The sequence below is a fragment of the Hippoglossus hippoglossus genome, chromosome 6, assembly GCF_009819705.1.
Source record: "Hippoglossus hippoglossus isolate fHipHip1 chromosome 6, fHipHip1.pri, whole genome shotgun sequence".
NCBI lineage: Eukaryota > Metazoa > Chordata > Actinopteri > Pleuronectiformes > Pleuronectidae > Hippoglossus > Hippoglossus hippoglossus.
The window spans coordinates 28,363,106-28,390,252 of NC_047156.1; the positions used below are offsets into that span (position 1 = coordinate 28,363,106).

Consider the following 27,147-nt stretch of genomic DNA (forward strand, 5'->3'; position numbering starts at 1 on the left):
TTTGAGGAGCCACTGCAAAAGGCATACAGCTTCTCCACGAGGTTGAAGAAGGTCACAAAGTGCTTATTTGACTTTGAGGCTTCCACCAGGACCAAGTTCAGGCAGTGTGCTTTGCAGTGCACATAGAGGGCCTTCTCATTGAGTGTGCGTATTCTGGCTTGAAGACCTTTGTACATGCCACTCATGTTGGCTGCTCCATCGTAGCCCTGGCCATACATGTTTTTCAGCTCCAGACCATTCTTCTGTAGAAGGGAGACTACAGTATTCTCCAGCTCCTGGCCTGTTGTATCAATGTTGCAAACTTCGAAAAATCTGTCCTTTATTTGCTTTTGATGTCGATATCGCACTACAAATGACACCTGTTCTTTGTGGGAAACATCGGTGGTCTCATCCAAGAGAATAGAGTACATTTCAGCTTCTTGGATTTCTCTTTGGATCTCCCTCCTGATGTAAGTACCCAGTGCTGTGATCAGGTCATTTTGGCTTCTGTTTGACAGCAGTGACACCTGGGGCCTTTTCTTGGTGACTTTCACTCTTCCAATATTTTCTGTATGCATCTTCAGCACACTGTCATAGCGGGAAAATAGATTCACGAGTTCCAGAAAGTTACCACGATTGTTACTTGAGTTACTCTCATTATCACTTCGGAATGCTAGTCCCTGCCTTGCAAGATACACTGTGAGATCTATTAACCTGGTCAGTATCTCTCTGTTTGTCTGCCTCTCTCGCTCTCTGGCTTCCACTCCCTTTACATCTGATACATCAAATGAAGTCTGGAGTGCCTTTTTTTGTAATTGGTCCACCTCACCATGCTTGTCATGTGGACCTCTGTGACAGAGTGCTGCTTGATTTTTTCAAGAGCAGTATTCCACTTTCTGATCCCATTTCTCCACTCCTTTCTGCTTTTATATCTATCTTCAGGTAGAAAAAGCCGACAACTGAAACAATGCATTGAATCAGAACTTGGGGTATACTCCAGCCACACATTTCCAGAAAACCAATGCTTTTGGAATGACCGCCCTTCAGCATTTTTGGGAAAAAACATTTCTGGTTTACAGGGCCCTACACTACAGCACATAGCAATGTAGCTCTCATTGCACCTGATGTGAAATGCTTCAACATGGGACGGATCTGTAGGATATAGCATGGTGGCTATTTTTGAAATTGCATCCTCACTTTCATCAACAGCTCTTTCCTCCACATGCCCTTGCTGTGATGTAAAGGGAGCTGCTGTCACTTCACCCTCTTCTTGACTCATCTCCTCAGGCAACACTGTTTCTGTTGCTGCCCCTGAACATAACTCAGTCCTACACTCTGTCTGTCCTTCCTCATCTGTGATGGGCTCCTCTGGACCAAGTAGGGTTACTGATTCTCCCTCATTTGTTTTACTAGTTGATGGCCTGATCCAAGATAAAAGAGAGCTGCTACCCTAAGCTGCTTGCTGCAGTTCCCTGTCCTTCTGCTTTTGGAGTCTCTCTTTTCTTGGCATTATGCTGCAAATTTTGTAAATGAGATAAATCAATGTTGTGCATAATAATCAAGAGTGACTTACATAATCTCTATAAAGCTGACACAGTACACACACATTTTTTTTTACTGTTTTCTGACAGAGTTGAAGCATAAGCAGCATTACACTAATAATATACCACAATATACCTCACCAGACTGTCATGTAGCTCAACTTAAGACCTACCTTTCATTTCAATAATTACGATTTTAAATGAAACAAAACTAGTGAACTTGTCTAACTTGTCAAATTCTCTGCCTGCCTGCCTGTCTGTCTGTCTGCCTGCCTGTATCTCTCTCCCTCTCTCTCTTCATTAAACATGACAAACGTCAGTAAACAGCTGGACAAGGCTTTGAAATCACGGATTTCGTGAGTTTTTTGTTTGTTTATTTTTTAGGAAACGTCGGACCAGTTGCGACGTAATGTTTTCAGCAGCGCTAATGTTGTCGCTAATGAAGAAAAAATTGGGCTCCAGCAGAAGGGGCACTTTTCTCATCCAGGGCAAAAGGGCAGGTGCTTGAGCACCACTAGGGGTCTATCTGTGCACGTGCCTGGTGGGCGTGGTTCAGTGCTTTATGACGGACACAGGAAGGGTAGCCTTTATCCTTGCACAAAACGCACGCAACGCGGAGCCGTTTTGCCCGGTCCCTGTCCACCCTCCCCCGTGGCCGCATCAGGTTCTAAGTTTGCAACTGCTCAGGCCCGCACATTGCTGTTTCGCAGCCCTAGTAATTAATATAATTTGAATAAACAGGCAAACGGTCTGTCTTAGATCCAATATTATTATTATAATTATTATTAACTGTTGCTGCTTTCGTTAATAACACAAGTACATCTATGAATATAACTACATTTTTATTAGGGATGCACCGATATGGAAATTCTTGGCCGATACCGATACCGATATTTAAAACAACAATCTAGCCGATAGCCGATACCGATACCGATATTTGTTTATTACTTGCATGTGGCCTTCTTGGTGTGTAACGCCGGGTTTACACTGAAGCGCCGCCCCACGCCGCGCAGTGTTATTCACAAGCGCAGCCGCCTGGCTGTTCACACCGGACCCGCATTTCTCCGCGTCGGTCAGCCCGTGATTCTCCGCTTGTTGTTGTATGTAACCCGTTCAATGTCGGGTGTCGGGGGTAAATGACGTATTCTCCAAGCAAGCCTTTAGCCCCCCCCTCTCTCTCTTTTTATCTATATGACTGCTTGTGTGGCTGTAGTGGATGGGCAGAGGGGGACATTTAATTATGTGATTGGGAAAATTGGGAAAATTGGGAAAATTAAAACTCCAGGACAACAGAAGGGGAATACAAAGTATGGGATGCATATTTGATCATTTATATCATATCAAATATGTCATTTATATTGTTTAAAATTATTTTTCAGTCTGTTTCCTGGCGCGATACGCTCGCTCGCACGCCGAAACCATCGGTGAAGGGCGCTAGCGCGGCGCGGCGCATCGCAGCCCATGTGAACCGCACAAAGGTTTAACAGGGGGGGTGGGGGGGATGGGAGGCGCCTGGCTTTCCTTGGCGCTGCGCGGCGCGGCGCTTCAGCGCCCGGTGTAAACCCGGCGTCAGTGTACCATAATCTGGATGCCAGATTGGCAGGCTGCAGAAAACATACCAATGAATATCGGCCAATGTTATCGGTGAAAGTCAAGTTTATTACCGATACGCCGATAGCAGTAAACGAGGCGAATATCGGCCGCTACCGATATACGGCCGATACATCGGTGCACCACTAATTTTTATTATCACCACTAGTCTGACAGAGTTTAAATATAAGGATTATTCAACTGTTCGTGCCCCCCTGTCAGGGACCGAGCAGGAAGATTTTGTTTTCATTAACAAAAATGCAAAAGGCTGAACTTCACAAATCTGGGCCAGTAAAAGGTCAACCAACCACTATGCCACTAATAAAAAAACTCCCCAGGTTTCTCTTCAGCATTGTAGCCAGGCTGGCAGAGAGTCACACCTCCACCGAACCCAGTATTCCTCGATCCCTGAATAGCAATATCTTTATGACCTTTTTTAATGATAAAATTCGAACTATTAGAAATAAAATCAACCATCTCCTGCCCTAGAAATCTCAGAAACAGCTGAGAATCTTACCAATTATTGAGACAGCTTTTCTCTGATCACCCTTGATCAGCTGAGCAAAATAATCTCATCTTCTAAACCTACAACTTGTATCTTAGATCCCATCCCTACAAAATTACTTAAAGAAATTGCCCCTAATTGATAGTACGTTACTGAACACAATTAATCTCTAGTTATCATCAGGATAGGTACCACAGTCCTTTAAACTAGCTGTAATCAAAGCCCTTCTCAAAAGATCCACCCTGGACCCGGAGGTTTTAGCCAACTACAGACCGATATCCAACCTCCCCTTCCTGTCTAAAAACCTTGAGAAGGTTGTAGCCAATCAGCTGTGTGAGTACGGAGACAGCCTCGGCACAAGTCACTAATGACCTTCTAATAGCTTCAGATCAGGGATTTGTGTCCGTCCTCGTTCTGTTATATCTTAGTGCAGCATTCGACACAATTGACCATCAAATTATATTACAGAGACTAGAACAGTTAATTAGCATAAAAGGAACCGCCCTAAACTGGTTTCAATCCTATTTTTGCAGATCGATTCCAATTCGTGCAAATTAATGATGAGTCATCTGTGCGCACCAAAGTTAACCACGGTGTTCCACAGGGCTCTGTGCTCGGCCCAATTTTATTCTCATTATATATGCTTCCACTAGGAAACATTATCAGGACACACTCGTTAAATTTCCACTGCTATGCGGATGACACCCAGTTATACTTAATGTAATCAATTAACTAAACTCCAAGCATGTCTCAAGGACATAAAAACCTGGATGACCCGCAATTTTCTCTTATTAAACTCCGATAAAACAGAGGTTCTAATACTTGGCCCTAAACACCTTAGAGATACATTATCTAATGATATAGCTGCACTAGACGACATTGCCCTTGCTTCCAATGAAACAGTCAGGAGTGATGGGAGTGATCTTCGATCCAGATTTGTCCTTTAATTCTCACTTAAAACAAATTTAGAGGACCGCCTTCTTTCACCAGTGTAACATCTCAAAAACCAGACATGTCCTTTCTATAAAAGATGCAGAAAAACTAGTCCACGCCTTTGTTACATCCAGACTTGATTATTGTTGTTCCTTCTTATCAGGCTCCAGCAGTAAGTCGTTAAAAACTCTGCAGCACGTGTCCTGACAAGAACCAGGAAAAGAGACAACATTTCTCCTGTATTAGCTTCGCTACACTGGCTTCCGGTTAAATCTAGAATAGAATTTAAAATTCTCCTTAAAGAGCTGATAGTACCTTATCAACCCACTAGAGCACTGCGCTCCCAGAATTCAGGCTTACTTGTCGTCCCTAAAGTCTCTAAAAGTAGAGTAGGAGCCAGAGCTTTCAGCTATCAAGCTCCTCTCCTGTGGAATCATCTCCCACTTTCAGTTCGGGAGGCAGACACCATCTGTACGTTTAAGAGTAGGCTTAAAACCTTCCTTTACGATAAAGCTTATAGTTAGAGCTGGTACAGGCTTGTCTCGGACCTGCTCTTAGTTATGCTGCTATAGGTCTAGAAGGTCGGGGGACACATGACACACGGAGCTTCTCTTTCCAGCTTCTCCTTCCTCTTCTCCCTCATCACATCAAAGAAATTAATATCTCATCAATACATGTTACTGACTTGACTTCTTCCCCGGAGTCCCTTTGCCTTATCGTCCGCAGATCCAGGGCCGCGGCTGCGGCCACATCGTGGATTATGATGGTGGATCGCGTATCAGAGATCGTGATCGTAATGGTGGATCCTGTATGGCAGATTCTGTATCTAGCTGGCTGATCGTGATAATAATGGCGGATTCTGTATCGTGTTGGCATCTGATGGTCGTGGTGGACCACGATCGAGGTGGCAGCTGATGGTGGATCCTGATGGCGGCAGTGGACAATGACTGTGGACTATAGTGGCATCCGATCGTGATGGTGGATCATGATCGTGGTGGCTGCTGACCATGGACTATGATTACAACAAGACTGCTTGATATATAATATTTCTCCTCAGATACTCAACCATTACTGACAATAATCCATCAATTCATTGACCTTCAGTTATGCTACAAAGTGTTTATTCTAATCAATGATGCAAATACCCTTATCTCTCTGATGTTCTCCATTACACGTGGCATCTATTGCACTTCTATCCATCCTGGGAGAGGGATCCCTCACATGTGGCTCTCTGAGGTTTCTACGTTCTCTTTACCCTGTTAAAAGGGTTTTTTAGTAGTTTTTTCTTACTCTTGTTAAGGGTTAAGGGCAGAGGATGTCACAACTTGTTAAAGCCCTATGAGACAAATTTGATTGACTGATAATTCCTATGCTGAAATTTTATGACAAATTTAGTGTTATATTGTTCAGTATTTCCCCAGCAACATGACAGCTGCCTGTTTAAACTACAGGATGTCTGTAGGATCAGCTCAGGTAAGAGCTTCCAACAGACATGCAAGATTCTCAGGGACATTTTCACTGAAGCCCTCCTCCTCCATCCCTGATTCAGGATCTCAGGTAGATAAAATCAGTGCTTTCTTAAATTTTGTTTTAAATATAGGACAAAATGTTGAATATCCCTTGTACGTTTGAAGGTCTTTTGCACAATTTAGGTTACCAACTACCAGTAGATGTTAGCAGGTGTAAGTAACTAACAAAGTAAATAATTTACCTTAGCACCTTAGTGTCATCAAGTGTTTTGGCCTTGTAATCAATGATAAATAAAGGTAAATCTGACTGGCTACTGGCTTGTATGGCAGTACTATGAAAGCCATGTGGCCCGCTCAGTAGATCAGACATCATTACCTCTATGCCTTTTAAAACGAAATGCTTTCCCATTTTTGACCATAGGAAAAATGGAGATTATCCCTTGTATGTTCTGCTGCACTAATTAATACCTACCGCCAGTTGATGTTATGATATGTTAGTGGCCACCAACAGATATTATGGACATATCTTCCTGTTCCACCTCAAGTACAAATGTTGTCTTTTGATTTGCGTTTGATGTTTTTGGTTCCAAGTCATTGGTAGCAGTTTTCTTTGTTTCTATTGTTGCTGCAAGACATTCCAGGACCTAGTTGTGTCTCCATGTATACCTTGGGAGATACTTATTTTACAACCAGTGAGGATGTGCCTGAGGGTAGCTAGAGTTGAGCAAAGAGGGCAGGATGGATCTTCGTTTAGCCACTGCTGTAGGTTTTTTGAGGTTGCTCTAAGCAGGAAACTAATCCTGCTTGCTTCCATTCCCTACAGGTCTTTCCAGCTGATCTCCAGTGCGCTCTGTGCGCCTTATGGCTAAGTCACATTCACTGCAGCGATTTTACACACACTCGTCCTTGATGATACACACACAAGATATTATTAAAAACTGTTAATGACTCAACTCTGCTGTTTAATGGTATCTGAAAGTAATTTGCTGTAAGTTGTTTTATATCTTTTTCAATTGAAGGTTCTTATGGAACAGTTTTGTCACACTGGCACCAAATAACGCTGTTGGTTTTAATGTTAATGATGAAGTGGATCAATAATCTGCTTCATTTCACCTCCTCACGTCTGCATCGTAATTTCCGGGTCTCCAAAATGTTTGTACGCATGGGACAGAGTTAGCATAGAAGTGCACATCTTCTCCCATCAAGTTTGTTTTTATAAATTACGTTTGCACGAGAAGTGGCGTTCGCAAGTTTCAGTCCCCGTTTTGTGCATTAGCAACTGTTATAAATGAGGCCCCAGAGCTTTAGATTGCCAGGGTGCATGGACTGATCAATTTTGTTAAGGCCACTGTTGACTTCCGTCTTTGAGGCTTGCATCATAGCACCGTCCAAGGATTTTCTCATACACTGTTGGAATGGGTTCTACACTAACGTAGAACCAAAGCTCTATGAGACAAATTGTGACTTGTGACTATAGTCTGATCTCTTACCTTTGCTTATTGAGGTGCTTCTTGATTTTGATGGATTGATCCTCATTCTGGTTTTCTTCAAGTTTCCCTAGCAACCTTCTGGTGCATGCTGCTGTTGTGGTCACGGTTGTCATGTCGTCCATGTAGGCCCTAATTAGTGTCAATCGGACCCCCGACTGCCACCTTCTAACCATTATGATGCTCTAATAATCACCTCCATCGCCATGGTGAACACTAGTGGAGAGATAGTGCAGCCAGCCATGATGCCCACTTCGAGACCTTGCCATCTGGTGGTAAAATCTGGTGTCGTGAAGCAGAATTGCAGATATTCAAAGTAGGAACTATTTCCTTGGATTTCCTTGGCTTAATTGACTGCAATAAAGTTGCCCAGATGTCAGCTACATTTCTCAACAGATCTGATTGGACTATACTGTGCTTTCTTTTTTGACAGACGATGATTTGCTGTCCTGGAGAGGACATTTTCTGCGTTATATGGTCTGTATTTATATAGCGCTTTTCTAGTCACTCAAAGCACTTTTTCACATTCAGTTTTTCTATGAGGGGCAATTTGGGGTTCGAACCGGCGGCCTTTTGCTTAGAGGACGACTGCTCTAACCCCTTAACAGCCGCCCCATTAAAGCGCATCAAGACCTATAGCCGTAACAGAATGGAAAAATCAGACTTTTGTCCTTGGCTCTTATTCCATTGAAAAGGTAAGACTTAGTAAACTGAGGAATACACCTAACGAGGAGAACTTTAGCCATCGGGAAAGGCACATGGAATTCATCTACAAATAAAGTAAGTTAACTAACTGACAACAAAAGTTGAATGGCGTGCCCTTTGATGGAACGCCAAAAAACAGGAAGTGGTTGTAACATCACTTCACATGCTTAAAAACTCACCAAATTTCACAGGCACATCAGGTCTGGTGAAATCTTATGTATTTTAATGTTCTCGGGAACATGTGTCCAAAAATGGCTCAAAAGTGCCCCCCACAAATTTTCAACGAAGGTCCTCCTATTCATTTATTTTCGCCTAGAGAAATTAATTTTGGCACACATCTGGATAATACCAAGACAAACAAAAATCCTCTTGCTACCCTTGGCCATACCCAACAGAGAGTCAACCATTTTGGATTGAACATGCAAATTTGGAATGATTTTTGGCATTTTCACACATGCTACAAAATCCTACCCCAATCAATTTCCCATTTGGTTTTTGTCATGTTTGGCAATTTCCAATTAAAAGTTATATTTTAAGTAAGTTTTCATCAGGGGCATGGCCGTGGCATGGTGGCGAATTTCAATAATTCGCTGGAAAAAGTAAGTGCTTATATTGTCCATTTATAAAGTCCAATCTGCCTCAAACTTAACAAGTATGACAAAGGTCCCACCCTGAACAAATCCGTGAGATAATATTTGATAAAAGTAATAGCGCCCCCTACCTGTAACAGGAAATGTCATGTTTTACATTTTGGTGTCCTGTGGGTAGCCCATTAACGATGCATGTGAAATTTGGTCAGGAGAGCCTAAAGGAGTTGGTGATGCCATACAATGAAATTTGTGAGTTTTCATCAGGGGGCGTGTCCATGGCATGGCGGTGAAATTCGATGTCTCGCCATTGCAGCTTTAAGTAGCTGTAACTTCAATGTTTTTGCTCCAATCACTGTCTAACGTCTTATGTGTGATAAAGGTCCCGTCCTGAACACATATTTATGCAAATATACCATAATAGTCACAGCTGACAGGAAGTACCATGTTTTATACTTCAACATGCTACGCCTAGCTTTTTAATTTGATCGACCTCAAAATTGGCCAGGGAAGCCTTGAGACACTGGTGACACCATGTTGTGACACTTATGCCTTTACATTGAACGGTGATAGCTTGACCTTTGATGGAACCGACAAACAGGAAGTGGTTTTAAAATCACTGCACATACTCCAATCTACCTTAAACTTGACATGTACACTACGTGAACATGCCGAGGACAATATTTGGCAGCTGAGGCAGAATGGCTCAACAAAGCCACCTACCGGAAACTGGTCGTAGGTCGATGACCTCTATCAAATGTCCATCGAGGTCATCACATTACCACGGAGAAAGCGGGAAAATGCAGTCCTGGTCTCACTACTAAACTACAGAAAATATCCTGGGTTCGTGGATTGATTGAAGCACGTTGGTCATGCACCCAAAATCCTGACTCCTCCTCACATCTGCTATCTGCCGCAATTATTAAAATGTCTCCACCAGTTCCCATAGCCATTGGATCTCATTGAAAGGGCAATTTTTATTTATTCTACAGTGATTTTATGTTTTTTATGACTGTGGGTAAAGCGAGATGCATTACTTGTACCATTAAAGCAATAAAAGGCTGATTTCGTAATTTAGGATCTGCACTATTTCTTTTCTGCCATCTGTCTAACAGAAGTCCGTCCATGTGTGCATGCTGAGGGGGTAAGAGCAGTCGTTCTCTACCCAGAAGGCCGGCATTTCGATCCCAGTCATCCCCATCTGCATGCCGAAGTGTCCTTGGGCAAGATACTGAGCCCCTCATAGAAAAAGTGCTGCTCATAGATCAATCAATCAAATTTTATTTGTATAGCCCATATTCACAAATCATAATTTGTCTCATTGGGCTTTAACAGGGTGTGACATCCTCTGCCCTTAACCCTCAACAAGAGTAAGGAAAAACTACTGAAAAACCCTTTTAACAGGGTAAAAAGAACGTAGAAACCTCAGAGAGAGCCACATGTGAGGGATCCCTCTCCCAGGACGGACAGAAGTGCAATAGATGTCAAGTGTAAAGGAGAACATCAAGATAAAGGTTTTAGCAGCATTGATAAGGGTAAACATTTTGAAGCATAACTGAAGGTCAGTGAATTGGTGGATTAATGTCATTAATGGTCAAGTATCTGAGGAGAAATACTATGTATCGAGCAGTCCTGCTGCAATCATAGTCTGTGGTCAGCAGCCAGCAAGATCATGATCCACCATCAAGATCGGATGCCACTATAGTCCACAATCATTGTCCACTGCCGCCATTAGGATCCACCATCAGCTGCCACCTCGGTCGTGGTCCACCAACATTATCAGATGCCAACACGATACAGGATCCGCCATTATTATCACGATCAGCCAGCACGATACAGAATCCGCCATACAGGATCCACCATTACGATCTCTGATACGCGATCCACAGATCCTAATCCATGATGTGGCCACAGCCGCGGCCCTGGATCTGCGGACGATAAGGAAAAGGGACTCCGGGGAAGAAGTCAAGTCAGTAACATGTTTTGATGGGATATGAATTACTTTGATGTGATAACGATTGAGAAGAGGAAGGAGAAGCTGGAAAGAGAAGCTCCGTGTGTCGTGTGTCCCCGGACATTCTAGACCTATAGCAGCAGAACTAAGAGCAGGTCTAAGACAAGCCTGTACCAGCTCTAACTATAAGCTTTATCAAAAAGGAAGGTTTTAAGCCTACTCTTACACGTACAGATGTTGTCTGCCTCCCGAACTGAAAGTGGGAGATGATTCCACAGGAGAGGAGCTTGATAGCTGAAAGCTCTGGCTCCTACTCTACTTTTAGAGACTTTAGGGACGACAAGTAAGCCTGAATTCTGGGAGCGCAGTGCTCTAGTGGGTTGATATGGTACTATCAGCTCTTTAAGGTATAATGGTGCCATATTATTAAGGGCCTTGAAGGTGAGGAGGAGAATTTTAAATTCTATTCTAGATTTAACCCGAAGCCAGTGTAGTGAAGCTAATACTGGAGAAATGTGCTCTCTTTTCTTGGTTCTTGTCAGGACACGTGCTGCAGCATTTTGGACAAGCTGCAGAGTCTTTAATGACTTACTGCTGGAGCCTGATAATAATGAATAGATGCACTATATGAATATGTGTGTGAATGGGTGAATGGCAATAAAGACTAGAAACGCTCTATATATATCTATATATCTATATATCTATATATCTATATAGATATATAGATATATATAGTATATAGATACTGTATATCTACACTATATGAGGCTCTTGATAAATATATATAGAGATATATATATCTCTATATACACTACCGTTCAAAAGTTTGGGGTCACATAGAAATTTCCTGATTTTTCAAAGAAAAGCACTGTTTTTTTCAATGAAGATAACATTAAATTAATCAGAAATACACTCTATACATTGTTAATGTGGTAAATGACTATTCTAGGTGGAAACGTCTGGTTTTTAATGAAATATCTACATAGGTGTATAGAGGCCCATTTCCAGCAACTATCACTCCAGTGTTCTAATGGTACATTGTGTTTGCTAATCGCCTTAGAAGACTAATGGATGATTAGAAAACCCTTGAAAACCCTTGTGCAATTATGTTAGCACAGCTGAAAACTGTTTTGCTGGTGAGAGAAGCTATAAAACTGGCCTTCCTTTGAGCTAGTTGAGTATCTGGAGCATCACATTTGTGGGTTCGATTATACTCTCAAAATGGCCAGAAGAAGAGAACTTTCATGTGAAACTCGCCAGTCTATTCTTGTTCTTAGAAATGAAGGCTATTCCATGCGAGAAATTGCGAAGAAACTGAAAATTTCCTACAACGGTGTGTACTACTCCCTTCAGAGAACAGCACAAACGGGCTCTAACCAGAGTAGAAAGAGAAGTGGGAGGCCCCGGTGCACAACTCAGCAAGAAGACAAGTATATTAGAGTCTCTAGTTTGAGAAATAGACGCCTCACAGGTCCTCAACTGGCAGCTTCTTTAAATGGTACCCGCAAAACGCCAGTGTCAACGTCTACAGTGAAGAGGCGACTCTGGGATGCTGGCCTTCTAGGCAGAGTGGCAAAGAAAAAGCCATATCTGAGACTGGCCAATAAAAAGAAAAGATTGATATGGGCAAAAGAACACAGACATTGGACAGAGGAAGATTGGAAAAAAGTGTTATGGACAGACGAATCAAAGTTTGAGGTGTTTGGATCACACAGAAGAACATTTGTGAGACGCAGAACAGGTGAAAAGATGCTGGAAGAGTGCCTGACGCCATCTGTCAAGCATGGTGGAGGTAATGTGATGGTCTGGGGCTGCTTTGGTGCTGGTAAAGTGGGAGATTTGTACAAGGTAAAAGGGATTTTAAATAAGGAAGGCTATCACTCCATTTTGCAACGCCATGCCATACCCTGTGGACAGCGCTTGATTGGAGCCAATTTCCTCCTACAACAGGACAATGACCCAAAGCACACCTCCAAATTATGCAAGAACTATTTAGGGAAGAAGCAGGCAGCTGGTATGCTGTCTGTAATGGAGTGGCCAGCGCAGTCACCAGATCTCAACCCCATTGAGCTGTTGTGGGAGCAGCTTGACCGTATGGTACGCAAGAAGTGCCCATCAAGCCAATCCAACTTGTGGGAGGTGCTTCAGGAAGCGTGGGGTGAAATTTCTACAGATTACCTCAACAAATTAACAGCTAGAATGCCAAAGGTCTGCAATGCTGTAATTGCTGCAAATGGAGCATTCTTTGACGAAAGCAAAGTTTGAAGAACAAAATTAATATTTCAAATAAAAATCATTATTTCTAACCTTGTCAATGTCTTGACTATATTTTCTATTCATTTTGCAACTCATTTGATAAATAAAAGTGTGAGTTTTCATGGAAAACACGAAATTGTCTGGGTGACCCCAAACTTTTGAACGGTAGTGTATATATATATCAAGAGCCTCCTTTTACCATGGAGGAAGTAAAACCCACGTCACGAGCCTGGTTTGCCCTTCGCCTCCTTTGCCAATCTTGTGGGTTTATGCCAGAGCGCTACCCAGCTCAGTCCTTCTGAAAAGGAGTAGCGACATCAGCAGCATTCGAAGCTCCTGTCTCAGCGCTCAAGGCTATTGGCTCATTGTCATCATCTGCCTATAAACAGTAGTAGTAGGGGTGTGACGAGATCTTGTGCCTCGAGATCTTGAGATATTACAACGTCCCGTGGATTAGTATCCAGCTGCAGCCAGCACGACGTCGAAGTTCGACGAAATTAGCTTAGAAGAAGTCCCCGCCATTTTTAAACTGTTTGTGTGGCAGCATTTTGGATACCTGGTAGAAAAAATAAATGGCGACAGAGTGACCGACAAGACAAGCACTGTAACAAAATATTGCCATATACACGGCTAACATAAGCACTATGCAAAGACACCTACAGAACCACCACAGCTCTCTACTAAAATCAACAGCGCCTGTGAAAAAAACACTGAAAGACCAGACAACGCTGACAAATGCCTTTGCACCTCAACTTCCACAGTCAAGTTCTAGAGCCACGGCAATAACGAGAGACATCAGCGTTTTCATTGCAGCTGATATTAGGCCATTTTCCTTAGTGGAAAATCTGGTATTTCGGTGTCTCCTCCACACATTTGAACCAAGTACACCATCCCATCACATGTGCATTTTGCTCGCACGGTGGTCCCAAACCTTTACAAAGAGTCCAAGACCAAGGTTGTACAGACCCTGAAAGAGGCAGAAAGCATCGCCACAACAACCGACTGTTTGGACTTCTTGGGTTATGCTGAGCTATATCACAATAACAGCCCACACAATCAACGCTGACTGGAAAATGGTAAATATAGTACTGCAGATTCGCCCACTTTTTGAGTCCCACACAGGGGCAATCATAGCAAGTTCTACAAGCAGCTGTCACTGACTAGGAGCTTAAAGTGATAGTTCACCCAAAAATCTAAATTCACTCATTATCTACTCACCACTGTGCCGATGGAGGTGTTTGAGTCTACAAAACACTTCAGGAGTTTCAGGGGTTAACAGCATTGCAGCCAAATCCAATACAATTGAAGTTGGCACTTAAATAATATGTTTCCAGATCTTCGGAACAGCATTCATCTTTTATTCTCTCCTACTGAAGCCTACACCATAGAAAAAAAATCAAACCCAGCACCAACTCTTTTAACGACCCTGTGAAAGTGCTGAGTCAGCCAGTCGAGACAGTGCTGCAGTGTTTGGGAACGTAAAATGTATTGTTCTAACATGTTCAGCACTTGTTTACAAACCGTAATATTGCTTTCATAATTAGGTAACATTTATTCATTACCCACTTCATAACATTCTGATGATTTTTTGTAAGTGTTTTGAATGGAAGTCCAAATGTTAGCACAGGGACCCTGGTTTAAATCACTGAATGTGGATATCACTTCGTCTACAAAAATCCAGTGACGATCACGTCCAGAAATAATTAGCACTAAATATCACCAACAGGTACAAGTAGTTTCTCAGACAGTTGTCCTTTAATTCATCATTGTACTCTGATCTGAGACAAACACATGAAGCACCTTGTGCAAGCTTGTGTCACTTAATACCATTTAACAAAACAAAAGAAAAAATATCATAGCACTATGTAGGCACAAAAATGTAATTGCCCATTTATGATCGGCTGTGGCTGAGGGGTGGAGCGGTCGTCCTCCAACCTGAAGGTCGGCAGTTCAATCCCCGGTCTTCCCCATCTGAATGCCAAAGTGTCCTTGGGCAAGATGCTGAACCCCGAATTGCCCCTCATAGAACAAAAAAGTGCTGCTAATAGATGCACTGTATGAATGTGTGTGTGAATGGGTGAATGTAAAACTGTACTGTAAAGAGCTTTGAGTGGTCATCAAGACTAGAAAAGCGCTATATAAATACAAACCATTTATGTTAATAGAACAGCTGAAACGAGACAAACCCAGTCTTTACTCTTTTAGTACAACTTTTATTTGCAATGTTCCTGTGATATGTAATAATAAATATCAGAAACTAAATAACACCTGAGGTCTTTATTTTACAAAACTAGTACTGCTTCGTACCTTTTTCCAGGACAGCAGACAGACTTGCTAAATGCGTGGCTGTAAGAAAATAAAGAGTTCAAGTTCTTTTCGTCCAATGAGACTGACAAACAATTCACTATACATGCAGACGCTTCGAACATTATTCAGAGGACCGAAGTGACAACACCCATGTTGAGATGGGGGAGAGAAATATGTTTTTTTTTACAGTACAACCATGGAAAACCAATACAATCTCCCATAACTACTAAAAATGTGACACTGATATTGCTTAACTAAAATTAAATTTGGTCGCTAGTCAATACCACTCATCTGCCCTCCCTCTAGTGGAATCAGCTTTGCACTATACTGCATCACATTAGAACAGTGATTTCAGTTAGGCAGTTTATAACACATTTCATTTTGTACTGAAATTATCTCATTGTATAAAATCTCCACAGCTATGGTTTATTAGCTCAATACTGCACAACTAGTTGAGCTTTTCTTGTTTCCCAGTTCAGGAACCTCAACAAAACAGAGCTATATAACATGCTATGTGAATGTAATTTTTTAGCATTACAGGTCACACTGTAAAATAAACCTAACAGCCTTTGGCTGTGGAGGTCAACTGTCTGCTAATAAACGTCTATAGCTAAAATTACAGATACATATACAGTTCCTTCTCCTTTACTTCAAACTTAAGAATATCTTTCTTTTTTTTACGTTCCCTTAAGTTGGCTAAGAGTAGATGGCTGCAGTAGAAACAAAATTCACAATGACTATATAACACAGTATAGGTCATGATAAATGCTTAATGTGAAGCAACATGATTCAGAATAGGCTAATACACGTTTATTTACAGGATGCTAGAGACCATTTTATTTCCATGTGATCCCCTGCACAGATGGAGCTGCTCCTACAGTTTGCTGTACGATGACGATCTACCTCAACAGTTCAACCTGCTTCTCATCTCAGTCAGATGTTTATGTCACGGACATCTGTGGGTGTAGTTGAGAGGTCCTGCCTCTCGCCAATGTTCTTAGTTTCCACAGTAACAGAGTGTTGCTGTTGTGCTTGTCTGAGACTGGTCTGCAGCAGCGACTCAATTTGTTCCTGACATGCTCGAAGGCAGTCCTGAAGAGAGACAGTGAAGGTTATTGGGGAAATTGTTCAGTGAGAGTGAATGTAATGTGTACTCTTCATGTCAGAGACAGATGTACCTACTGGGTCACTCCTAATGGTCTGTGCAAGTTGCTCTGTCAGTTTGTGTGACATCAAGGCATTTCCCACCATTTTCATCTGTAAGCCCTCCACTGCTGCCACCATGCTGCCTGCTGCTACCATGGATGGAGGGCTGGCTATGAATTTATTATCTGCAGAGCAACATAATACAACTCACGGTTAATGTGGCACATTGTATACAGCTGATGATTAAACCAAATAAGAAGCAAAAACATTCAGTATTCAAACCTCCATAGTGAAAGATGTTTGAACAAGGAGTAAGACTAAAATTAGCTGAGTGTTAAAATAGTCCTGTTTTTTCAGAACAGTGGCAGCACAAGTTCAGAAGGGAACAAATCACTGTAAAGCTTCCTTCAATTACTTTTTAATGTTTAAGTTGATTCTGTGTTGATTTGGAGCCGTATAAGATTAGCAGCCTCGTCAGCAGCCTTTTTATAGTTAGACAAAAAAAGAAAATCCAGTCATTATCAACTCACCACCTTGCACGTGCACACATAGACATCAAAGGGGGCTTGAGCCCATGCCCTTTTTCTTCCTCGAGAGAAAGTGTCCTTTTTCTAGGGTGCTGTTTAAAAAATAGAATAATATATATATATATATATATATATATATATATTATTCCTGTTTGCGCACAGCTTCCCTGTGAAACAAATATATTGTAAATGTAATAATAACCAAAATATCAGGTCGGGAGATTAGACTTTGCCGAGTTACGATCCCCTCTCTACCAGCCACGTCTCCTGCAAGTGGTGAGCACTGGAGCTGTGGACATTTTCTCGATTCGTAGATGCATTGCGACGTGGACGACTCTGCATCGATGCAGAGACAGAACATGATGCACATTGTGCCTTCGAATTGTTGACTGCTGAATCCTAATCGAATCGTGAGGCTAGTAAGGGTGCACACCTCTAGGGAGCGCAGTCATGTCAGACAGGCAGGCAGCACCTCCCAGCTCCTGTTCCAGTTGTGGTGGTTTTTCTTCTCTTGTGTGAAGGTGAAGGACTAAGCTATGTGTGCCTCGAGTTTACAGCTCATTAGCCAAAAGACGAAAACAAATATAGTTAACTTGTGTCTTGCTAATGTACACGCATGAACTACTAGCTAATGTAATAAGTTGTATCTAATAATGTCATCACAATGCCACCTTGATATGCAAATTAGGCTTTAACTAATTAAAATGCAGTAATTAGCATGCATTTGCCAATTGGCACTGCAGGTGAATATGATCAAATTAACTAAAACATAAATCACCAAGGACTTCCCCAGTTAATGACTTATGTCAAGAAATAGTATGTTTAAATAAGCAGATTAGCTTTGGTTAGTTTGGTGAATTTAGGAGAAATCTATACAAACAGACAGAGGGTAGTAGAACAAACACCATCTAAATGTGTTATTTTGGAGGTTTCTGCCTTAAACAGCACCTTCATGATTTTGATTCGAGGCTCCTCATCTAATATCTATTAATTCTACTAGTTTGTTGTTTGCTGATGGATCTTTATCAATACATGATACAGACAGCCCTCCCTCAAATGTGAAAGGAGGGAATTGTAGTTACACTGAAACAAAGTCCTTGTCACCAGTTATTGTGTGTGTGTGTGTGTTATTCTAAATATATACTAGAAACTAGTAGCATAGAAAACATGCACAAATACTCTATCGGCATAGTGGTGAGTAGATAACGAGTGTATTTTCATTTTTCGGTGAACTATCCCATTATAACTTGTCTGGTCCTCAGCTCAGATCAAATTATCTGTTTTTCTGTGTCATTACAGCATTTCTCTACTCCAACTCCTTGGTGCGGCTGTGGCTCAGGGGTTAGAGCGGCCATCCTCAAACCAGAAGGCCGGCGGTTTGATCCAAGTCTTCGTCATTCAGAATTCCTTGGGTAAGATACTGTGCCCCAAATTTCATAGAGAAAAGTGTTGCACATAGATGCACTGTATCAATGTTTGTGGGAATGGGTGAATGTAAAACTGTACTGTAAAGCACTTTGAGTGGTCATCCAAAATAGAAAAGCACTATATAAATACAGACCATTTACTTCTAATTTCTGTCTAAAACTAACTTTATTTGTCAATCAAAAAGATAACACAACAAATTATCTAATTATTCCTCCTATCTGATGTTTAAATGCTTCTATAGGGTCACCCACCACTCAGACTGCTATAATGTGCAGTTTACAGCCCAACAAGAAAGTATGGTCTTACGAGTGCCTCAGTGGGACTGTCTTTGAAAACACAGCCTATATTAATTTTAATCCCAGGCATACCTGTGGCACACAGCTCTGCAAAGGTCTGAGCGTGCTTCCTGAGTATGGTCCTGCTCTCTCTCCTGACAGGCAGCTGGGACAGGAAGTGATCGATGAAGTCAAGAGGGGTTACTGAAGCCAGGTCCCATTTGAGTTTATTCAAAACCAGTAGCTCCATTTTCTGTGAGTGGATGAGGAGAGATGGACAGAGGCACAAGTTCAACTATTATCAAACAGGGATTAAAGGTTAACACAAACAGGAAGTGAAATTACAGTATAATTGCTAGGATAATGAAATGTGATGATTAACCCTGAATGACCTACCAGCAGCTGAGTAGGTGTTATAGAGTTGTCTGTGTAGATGCAGAGTTTATCAGCAGTGAGTGGGATTGTCTCCTTGAGTTTGGATGCCAGAAACATACAGGCAGCTCCCAATAACTGAAGGTGGTTCTTCTTGGTGGGTTCCACTGACAGGAAGCGGTCTATGTAGTTTATAGCCAGCGGGAAAACTTCCTCCTCACATCTTTGCTCCTCACACACCTGAATAGACAAACAACACACCAATTCTGCATTTAAATATTGTTTGTTCAACTGTGTTTGGAGTATCAGTGAGGGATACAGACTTAAAATTTGGAGAATAGAGTTGAGGTATCAGAATTGAGAAAGAAAAATAATCAGCTCTGTGCATCTCGGCCACAAACATGCTGTGGTGGTACATACACTCAACAAGCACCACACTGTCACTGACTTGATCCTCCCTTTGCTCTTAGCACAGCCTTGGTTTTCTATTGTATTGATTCCATAAAATATCCTCTGAGATTCTCCTCCATTCTGCTCCATGTTGACATGACTGTAGATCATTTATGAACATTCATGCTGCCAATCTGCTGCTCTACCACATCTCAAATTGGATTCACATCTGGGGACTGAGGAGGTCATACAAGTTACACCTTTTACTTTGTGACATGGAGCTAGGGTTGCAAAATTCCGGGAATATTCAAAGTTGGAAACTTTCCATGGGAATTAACGGGAATATACGGGAATATACGGGAATTAGCGGGAATTAACGGGAATAAACTGGAAATTGTGTGGGTAATTTATACTAACTGTATTTACCTTGTCATATACAGATATAAATATAAACATTTTGTTTTGCCATAAGCTGATTTGAGCCCTGAGGAAACTTTGGGCACTTGACTATATGCTTCTGCATCTTTGTGGCATTCTTAACATAGGTCTTTGCACAGTATTTGCAAATGTACACAGCCTTTCCTTCTATTGGCTGGGGTGAAATGTCTCCACACGAGATAGTGCACGTGGCATTGTTCTGTAGAATAAGATGAGAAAAAAGCTTGTAAAAAACACTAATGCAATGCCAGAGATATAAATAGTTAGCTAAACAATTGGAATCGTCTTTAAAAATATTTTACAATTGATGGATAAATGAATAGAAATAGGCTAGATGAACAATCCTCAATCAGCATGCTAATATATTTTCCCCAGTAATATCATCAAAACTTCCCTGACTAGTCCTTGGGCTAATGCAGTAGTGTGGCCTCAATAGCCCTGCTGTAGTGTGCAGGATGCTGGGAATTATCTGTGCATGTGATGGAGAAATGCACAGTGCAGGGTTGAAATTCAACGTGCAGCGTGTGCTGCATTCCATACATCTTTAAAATAGAGTTTTGAATGACGTTTTTATTGCTCAGCGTTTAATTTGTGGCAATTCTTTTTTTTCAAAATTCCCAAAATTCCCGAGCTTAACTTCGGAAAGTTTCCGGAAAGTTTCCGGGAATTTTCCGCCCCCTTTGCAACCCTACATGGAGCATTATCCTGTTGGATGGTAGACATTAGAAGAAAACAATTTTGATCTTTAATGATTTAAGTCAATGATTGCCAACCAAACATTGCTCTTCATGGCTTCTCTAATGTGAAAAGTTGCTGTCTTACTCAGTTTCATATAATGAAATGAAAAGATTAAACGAAAAACAAAAGGTGACGGACTCCAGTTAGTTCCATATACTTACAGTAAAATACTGACATAACCTAAAGTTGACATGAGATTAGTTTTCAGTCGCAGTGGTTTGTTATAAATGAAGAAGACAAGCTCTTTTAGATTATGCTCAAGTACTTCTACTAGGCATCGACATTCAGTTGGGAAACGTTCATGCTGGACCAATATCGTTTTGATTGTTATTGTTAGGTTGTGATAGTGTTATAGCTGAAAATCAGAAAGTGCTATGTAAGACGCTGGACTACATCAAATTCCCCTTGGTTAGCCACTGCTGCATACACCATTTACCTCCTCTTTCACGCATTATATAGTGGTGCTTCAGAGCTGGCTCAACCTGAGGTTGTAACTTGATAGTAAAGTTACACACGTTTTTCTGGTTCACACACAAACCCTGGTACCAAACAGCTCCTATTTGGGTTTTCTCTTTGTAAAACACGTAAAGCCATGTATTGAATTTAACTCACCTCCAACACCCAGGTAGCCACTATCCTCCTCATGTACGGAGCTATTTCTCTCTGGACGCACTTGAAATAGTTGGGAGCTGGGAGGTACTTGTCTTCAGCCCGAAGGAGCGCACGCAGGACCCGGTCAGTCAACAGGTTGGAGTCCCGGTAGGCCCTGGCAGGCCTGTCCGCTTCACAGCACAGAAGCAGGGACTCCATGTCTTTCACCCCGTCTGTGGCGCTTTGTGTCAGCTCTTTCCGTCGAGTCGCTGTGGTGACCAACTTTAAAACAAGCGTCGACTTACCTATCGACCATAAACTAATACCCGTTCCACATTTTGTAGGAAAAAATGCTCTTCCTATACTCCTGTTATTTGTGGGAGAATCCGCTTCCTTTGTCCCCGGTTGGGATAGTCATTGATAATATGGTAAATGAAACAATTCCTGGTTAGCCTTTGCTGTATCACCACGTTGCTTTATTCAATTTCCGTCGAGTTATAGGCGACTTTCTTTTGTTGCACAAGGAGAGCTGAGTGAACGTTCGAGACATTCGGCTCTGGGTTCTCCAGTTGTGAGACGCATCCACCTACATCATGAGCAATTTTCGCTGCATCGCGTTTTATTTATTTAACTACGTCAAGTCCCACATTGTAACATATCCGGCCCCAACATTTCAAAATAAAATACTACTTAAAATCAAAACATTAAATTAATTAATTTTCATTTCCATCATGCATCATCTGATAAAGTTCATATGATCTAAAGGTCGATTCATCAATAATATTATTGTATGACTTTGGGGAAATTTTTTATTACATTTTTATAATTGAGATGATATTGTATTATTGATGGGTAAGGTTATTTTTGTAAAAAAGTATAAAAAAGACATCAGCACATAATTAATGTTAATATTAAATTATATTAATGATATTGCAATTAATAGTTCATGCAGAGAGTCCTTAAAAATGCTTCAATTACTTTTAATGTATCACATAATGGTTCAATCTGTTACTCACAGCCAAACAATGAGAGCAATTGTTTATTTAATTTGTTTCTTTCCATTTACTATCACACAATGAGGATACTGTTTTTTAAAATCTTCATTAACATGTTTTTTTTTTCTATAAGATCAGTCAAATAGTTAGGATCATGTGGCAGACTGGAACCATGCAGTCTCCATATGATCTGCATAACACTGTGTTGTCGGTTAATGTTACATTCTCCCTTACTGCCAACATTACTGTAACAACACGTTCCTGTCGATTCATGCTGTACAATATCAGGAGAATACGCCCCCTTCTCACTCAGAAGGCAGCGCAGGTTCTGGTCCAGGCTCTGGTCATCTCACGCCTAGACTATTGTAACTCCCTCCTGGCTGGTCTACCTGCTAGTGCCATCCGACCTCTGCAGCTCATCCAGAATGCAGCAGCTCGACTGGTTTTTAACCTACCTATAATTCACTCACACTACTCCGCTCCTCCGCTCCCTTCACTGGTTACCGGTGGCTGCCCGCATCCATTTCAAAACATTAGTACTTGCGTACCATGCTGCGAACGGATCGGGTCCAGTCTACATCCAGGACATGGTCAAACGTTACACCCCAGCCCGTTCACTCCGCTCTGCTTCGGCCAATCGGCTTGTTGCTCCCTCACTGCGAGCTAAACACTCATCAAAATCATGACTGTTTGCTGTCCTGGCTCCTAAATGGTGGAATGAGCTCCCCATTGACATCCGGACAGCAGAAAGTTTACACATCTTCCGCCGCAAACTAAAAACACACCTCTTCCCACTATACCTTGAATAACATTTTTAAAACTAACAATTTAGTAGCACTTAAAATGGCACTTACTTATGGCACTTTGTAGTTTTGCTTTTTTGAAGAAATTGTACTTTCTCTATTCTTGTTGTTCTGGGTTTGTACCCTCATGGTTGAATGCACTTATTGTAAGTCGCTTTGGATAAAAGCATCAGCTGAATGAAATGTAATGTAATGTAATGTAATACATTGGAAGTTTTGCTTAACAATGATAATTGAAAATGACGATGACACTATCCCATTGAGTTTCTTTACTAAATGAGGGGCACTTGAGGTTTATGTAAGCCTCCCGTCATGTGCAACAGGGCAAACAGTGTTGCAGCCAAAGTGACCCCTTCTTTAGAGTACATGAAGCGATTTCGAGTCGAATATGAATGACAGGGCTTGCAGACACTTAGATAACAGCACACAAGCATGGGATTCTGCTCTAACACTGTTTACCCCTGAAACTCCTAAAGTGTTTTATGGACTCAAACACTTTACCCACCCCTCCATCGGCATCGTGGTGGGGGCAGCTGGGGCTGAGGGAGTAGAGCAGTTGTCCTCCAACCAGATGGTCGGCGACTCAAATCACAGCCCATGCTGAATTGTCCTTGGGCAAGATGCTGAATCCCTAATGGCCCCTCATAAATGTTGAATGTAGTAATTGGAAGTTGCTTTGGATAAAAAAAGAAGCTAAATGACATGTAATGTAATGGTGAGTATATGAGTGAATTTTCATTTCTAGGTGAACCATACCTTTGAGAGCAAAAGTCAATTGATAATTTATTGTTAAGTCCACCAATGTTAGAGGTTAGGTTCAATGGAAGTATCAGCAAAACATAGGACGAGAGAGTGCTGTTTGATTCTTGTATTATTGTAGCTATGACAATGAAAGTCCCCTAACATTAACAAAGAGGTAATTTTTGCCCAAACAATGCTATTTACCTAAACCTAACCAAATCGTTTTAATGCCTATACCTTACCAAACTTAAACCATAGTGTTGTAAAATCATTCAAGTAGTTTGTTCAGGCACAAACAAATGCTGTGGTGCAAGTGACAAGGGTATCAGATCAGAGTGTGTGTGTGTGTGTGTGTGCGTGCGTGCGTGCGTGCGTGCGTGTGTGTGTGTGTGTGTGAAAAGAGGACACTCCCAGTGGTTCTCAAGCATGACAGCGTCTTTCAATTTCTTTGAATGGCCTGTTATCATGGTTATCAAGTCTGGACACTAGAACATAGGGAGGACAAGGGCTTCTTCCCAATGAGTTGGCCCTTCATCCCCCACCATTAGCCCTTGACTCCTTCACTAGCTTGGGGGATGGTAGTGTGTTTCCAAGTGGGGCTTAAAACGGAACTATTTACTACAACATACTGGGAGACAATTGAAGGCACTAACATTTCCAAAAGGGATGCTAGATGCTTTGTGAATCCCTTTGGAATTAGAAGCTGTGCATACCACAGTATATTTATTAGTTGTTAAAAATGTGTGACTAAATGTAAACATTTTGCAAAATCTACGGGAAATGGTCTGTATTTAAATAGCGCTTTGCATTACAGTTTTGCCATCCATCCATTCAAACATCCATTCATACAGTGCATCTATGTGCAGCACTTTCTCTATCACACACCGCCAGCACAGCTGTCAGGCTCAATTTGGGGTACATTATTCTGCCCAAAGACACTTCAGCATGTGGAATGGGGAGACTGCAATTGAACAGCCGAACGTGTGGTTAGTGGATGACCCACTCTACGTCCTGACCCACATCGTCAAGAATCTAAAGTTAGTTCAATCAGGAGAGACTTTGATGTAACGGTTGTAAGTCTTCCAACAACCATATGATTGGCTGGAAAAATTGGCAGAATCTGACTGGCCATTAAAAACATGAGTACACATTCGCGCACACACACCGCACATGAAAACGAACGCGAACATGAAGCTGAGAGCTTGTGCGGTGTGTGCACGCAAATGTAAACGCAGCTCCGGGCTAGGAGAATAAGAGCAGACATTTAGGCTAAAAACATGGTATAAACGCTGTTTAGAGTCAAATTTGAATGTCGGAGCTTATGGACACTTGGATGACACCACAGGAGCCTATAGAGGCATTTTATGTGATTTATTTTTTACATTTGAAGAAGTGGTCACCCTTTACTACAATTATACTGGATTTGGCTGCAACACTTTTGACCTCTGAAACTCCAAAAGTGTTTTGTAAACTCTTTGGGTGAATTAGATTAGATAAGATTAGATAGAACTTTATTTATCCACACATCGGGGGAAATTCACTTGTTACAGCAGCAGGCAGGTCAGAATGAGGCAGACAAGAGAATAAGGAAATAGAAAAAGGACAACAGACTCCGGTTTTTCCATTGCTCTCAACATACTTACACAGAAATAGACAAATAAACTAAAAAAGCAAGGACAACAAAGCAGAACAGTTTAAGCTAAACATTTTACGACTATATATAAACATTTAAAGTCTGAATATAAATATATATACAAAAGTATACATATATGAACATAAGTAACACAACAACAATGAGAATGAAATGGGGAAATAGTTCAATGGATTATGCAGAGATGCTTCAATAAATATGGAAAGATGTCACAGGATACTTTATATACATGAGGTATATATATACACTACCGTTCAAAAGTTTGGGGTCACTTAGAAATTTCCTGATTTTTCAAAGAAAAGCACTGTTTTTTTCAATGAAGATAACATTAAATTAATCAGAAATACACTCTATACATTGTTAATGTGGTAAATGACTATTCTAGGTGGAAACGTCTTGTTTTTAATGAAATATCTACATAGGTGTATAGAGGCCCATTTCCAGCAACTATCACTCCAGTGTTCTAATGGTACATTGTGTTTGCTAATCGCCTTAGAAGACTAATGGATGATTAGAAAACCCTTGAAAACCCTTGTGCAATTATGTTAGCACAGCTGAAAACTGTTTTGCTGGTGAGAGAAGCTATAAAACTGGCCTTCCTTTGAGCTAGTTGAGTATCTGGAGCATCACATTTGTGGGTTCGATTATACTCTCAAAATGGCCAGAAAAAGAGAACTTTCATGTGAAACCAGTCTATTCTTGTTCTTAGAAATGAAAGCTATTCCATGCGAGAAATTGAGAAGAAACTGAAAATGTCCTACAACGGTGTGTACTACTCCCTTCAGAGAACAGCACAAACGGGCTCTAACCAGAGTAGAAAGAGAAGTGGGAGGCCCCGGTGCACAACTCAGCAAGAAGACAAGTATATTAGAGTCTCTAGTTTGAGAAATAGACGCCTCACAGGTCCTCAACTGGCAGCTTCTTTAAATGGTACCCGCAAAACGCCAGTGTCAACGTCTACAGTGAAGAGGCGACTCCGGGATGCTGGCCTTCTAGGCAGAGTGGCAAAGAAAAAGCCATATCTGAGACTGGCCAATAAAAAGAAAAGATTGATATGGGCAAAAGAACACAGACATTGGACAGAGGAAGATTGGAAAAAAGTGTTATGGACAGACGAATCAAAGTTTGAGGTGTTTGGATCACATAGAAGAACATTTGTGAGACGCAGAACAGGTGAAAAGATGCTGGAAGAGTGCCTGACGCCATCTGTCAAGCATGGTGGAGGTAATGTGATGGTCTGGGGCTGCTTTGGTGCTGGTAAAGTGGGAGATTTGTACAAGGTAAAAGGGATTTTAAATAAGGAAGGCTATCACTCCATTTTGCAACGCCATGCCATACCCTGTGGACAGCGCTTGATTGGAGCCAATTTCCTCCTACAACAGGACAATGACCCAAAGCACACCTCCAAATTATGCAAGAACTATTTAGGGAAGAAGCAGGCAGCTGGTATGCTGTCTGTAATGGAGTGGCCAGCGCAGTCACCAGATCTCAACCCCATTGAGCTGTTGTGGGAGCAGCTTGACCGTATGGTACGCAAGAAGTGCCCATCAAGCCAATCCAACTTGTGGGAGGTGCTTCAGGAAGCGTGGGGTGAAATTTCTACAGATTACCTCAACAAATGAACAGCTAGAATGCCAAAGGTCTGCAATGCTGTAATTGCTGCAAATGGAGCATTCTTTGACGAAAGCAAAGTTTGAAGAACAAAATTAATATTTCAAATAAAAATCATTATTTCTAAC

The 27,147-nt window shown here is 41.5% G+C and overlaps 1 protein-coding gene and 1 long non-coding RNA gene across 3 annotated transcripts; one reads left to right on the forward strand and one right to left on the reverse strand.

Moving 5' to 3' along the window:
* Nucleotides 1-1,964: 1,964 nt before the first annotated feature.
* Nucleotides 1,965-15,946, forward strand: LOC117762769. Its single transcript, XR_004614072.1, has 3 exons — nucleotides 1,965-2,061; nucleotides 4,744-4,746; nucleotides 15,936-15,946. It is a non-coding gene; the product is annotated as an uncharacterized LOC117762769 (long non-coding RNA).
* Nucleotides 15,202-21,832, reverse strand: LOC117762757 (G1/S-specific cyclin-D1-like). 2 transcript variants are annotated; one of them, XM_034587352.1, is made up of 5 exons: nucleotides 21,240-21,832; nucleotides 19,086-19,301; nucleotides 18,783-18,942; nucleotides 16,492-16,644; nucleotides 15,202-16,405 (listed from the first exon to the last, which is right to left on the reverse strand). In XM_034587352.1, the coding sequence occupies exons 1-5, from the start codon at nucleotides 21,435-21,437 to the stop codon at nucleotides 16,374-16,376; spliced, it is 759 nt and encodes a 252-aa protein (XP_034443243.1). In that variant the 5' UTR covers nucleotides 21,438-21,832; the 3' UTR covers nucleotides 15,202-16,373. The 2 variants fall into 2 exon arrangements, with proteins under 2 accessions (XP_034443243.1, XP_034443242.1); XM_034587351.1 differs by having other exon boundaries at nucleotides 15,280-16,405; nucleotides 16,496-16,644; nucleotides 21,240-21,814.
* Between the last annotated feature and the right edge of the window lie 5,315 nt (nucleotides 21,833-27,147).

Excerpts from the sequence above, each read along its gene's own strand:
- LOC117762757 (XM_034587351.1), bottom strand. The coding sequence starts at position 21,437 with ATGGAGTCCCTGCTTCTGTGCTGTGAAGCGGACAGGCCTGCCAGGGCC. Across the intron at positions 18,943-19,085 it reads TAACACCTACTCAGCTGCTG|AAAATGGAGCTACTGGTTTT; the intron begins GTAGGTCATTCA and ends ATCCACTCACAG. Across the intron at positions 16,406-16,495 it reads AGACCATTAGGAGTGACCCA|GACTGCCTTCGAGCATGTCA; the intron begins GTAGGTACATCT and ends GTCTCTCTTCAG.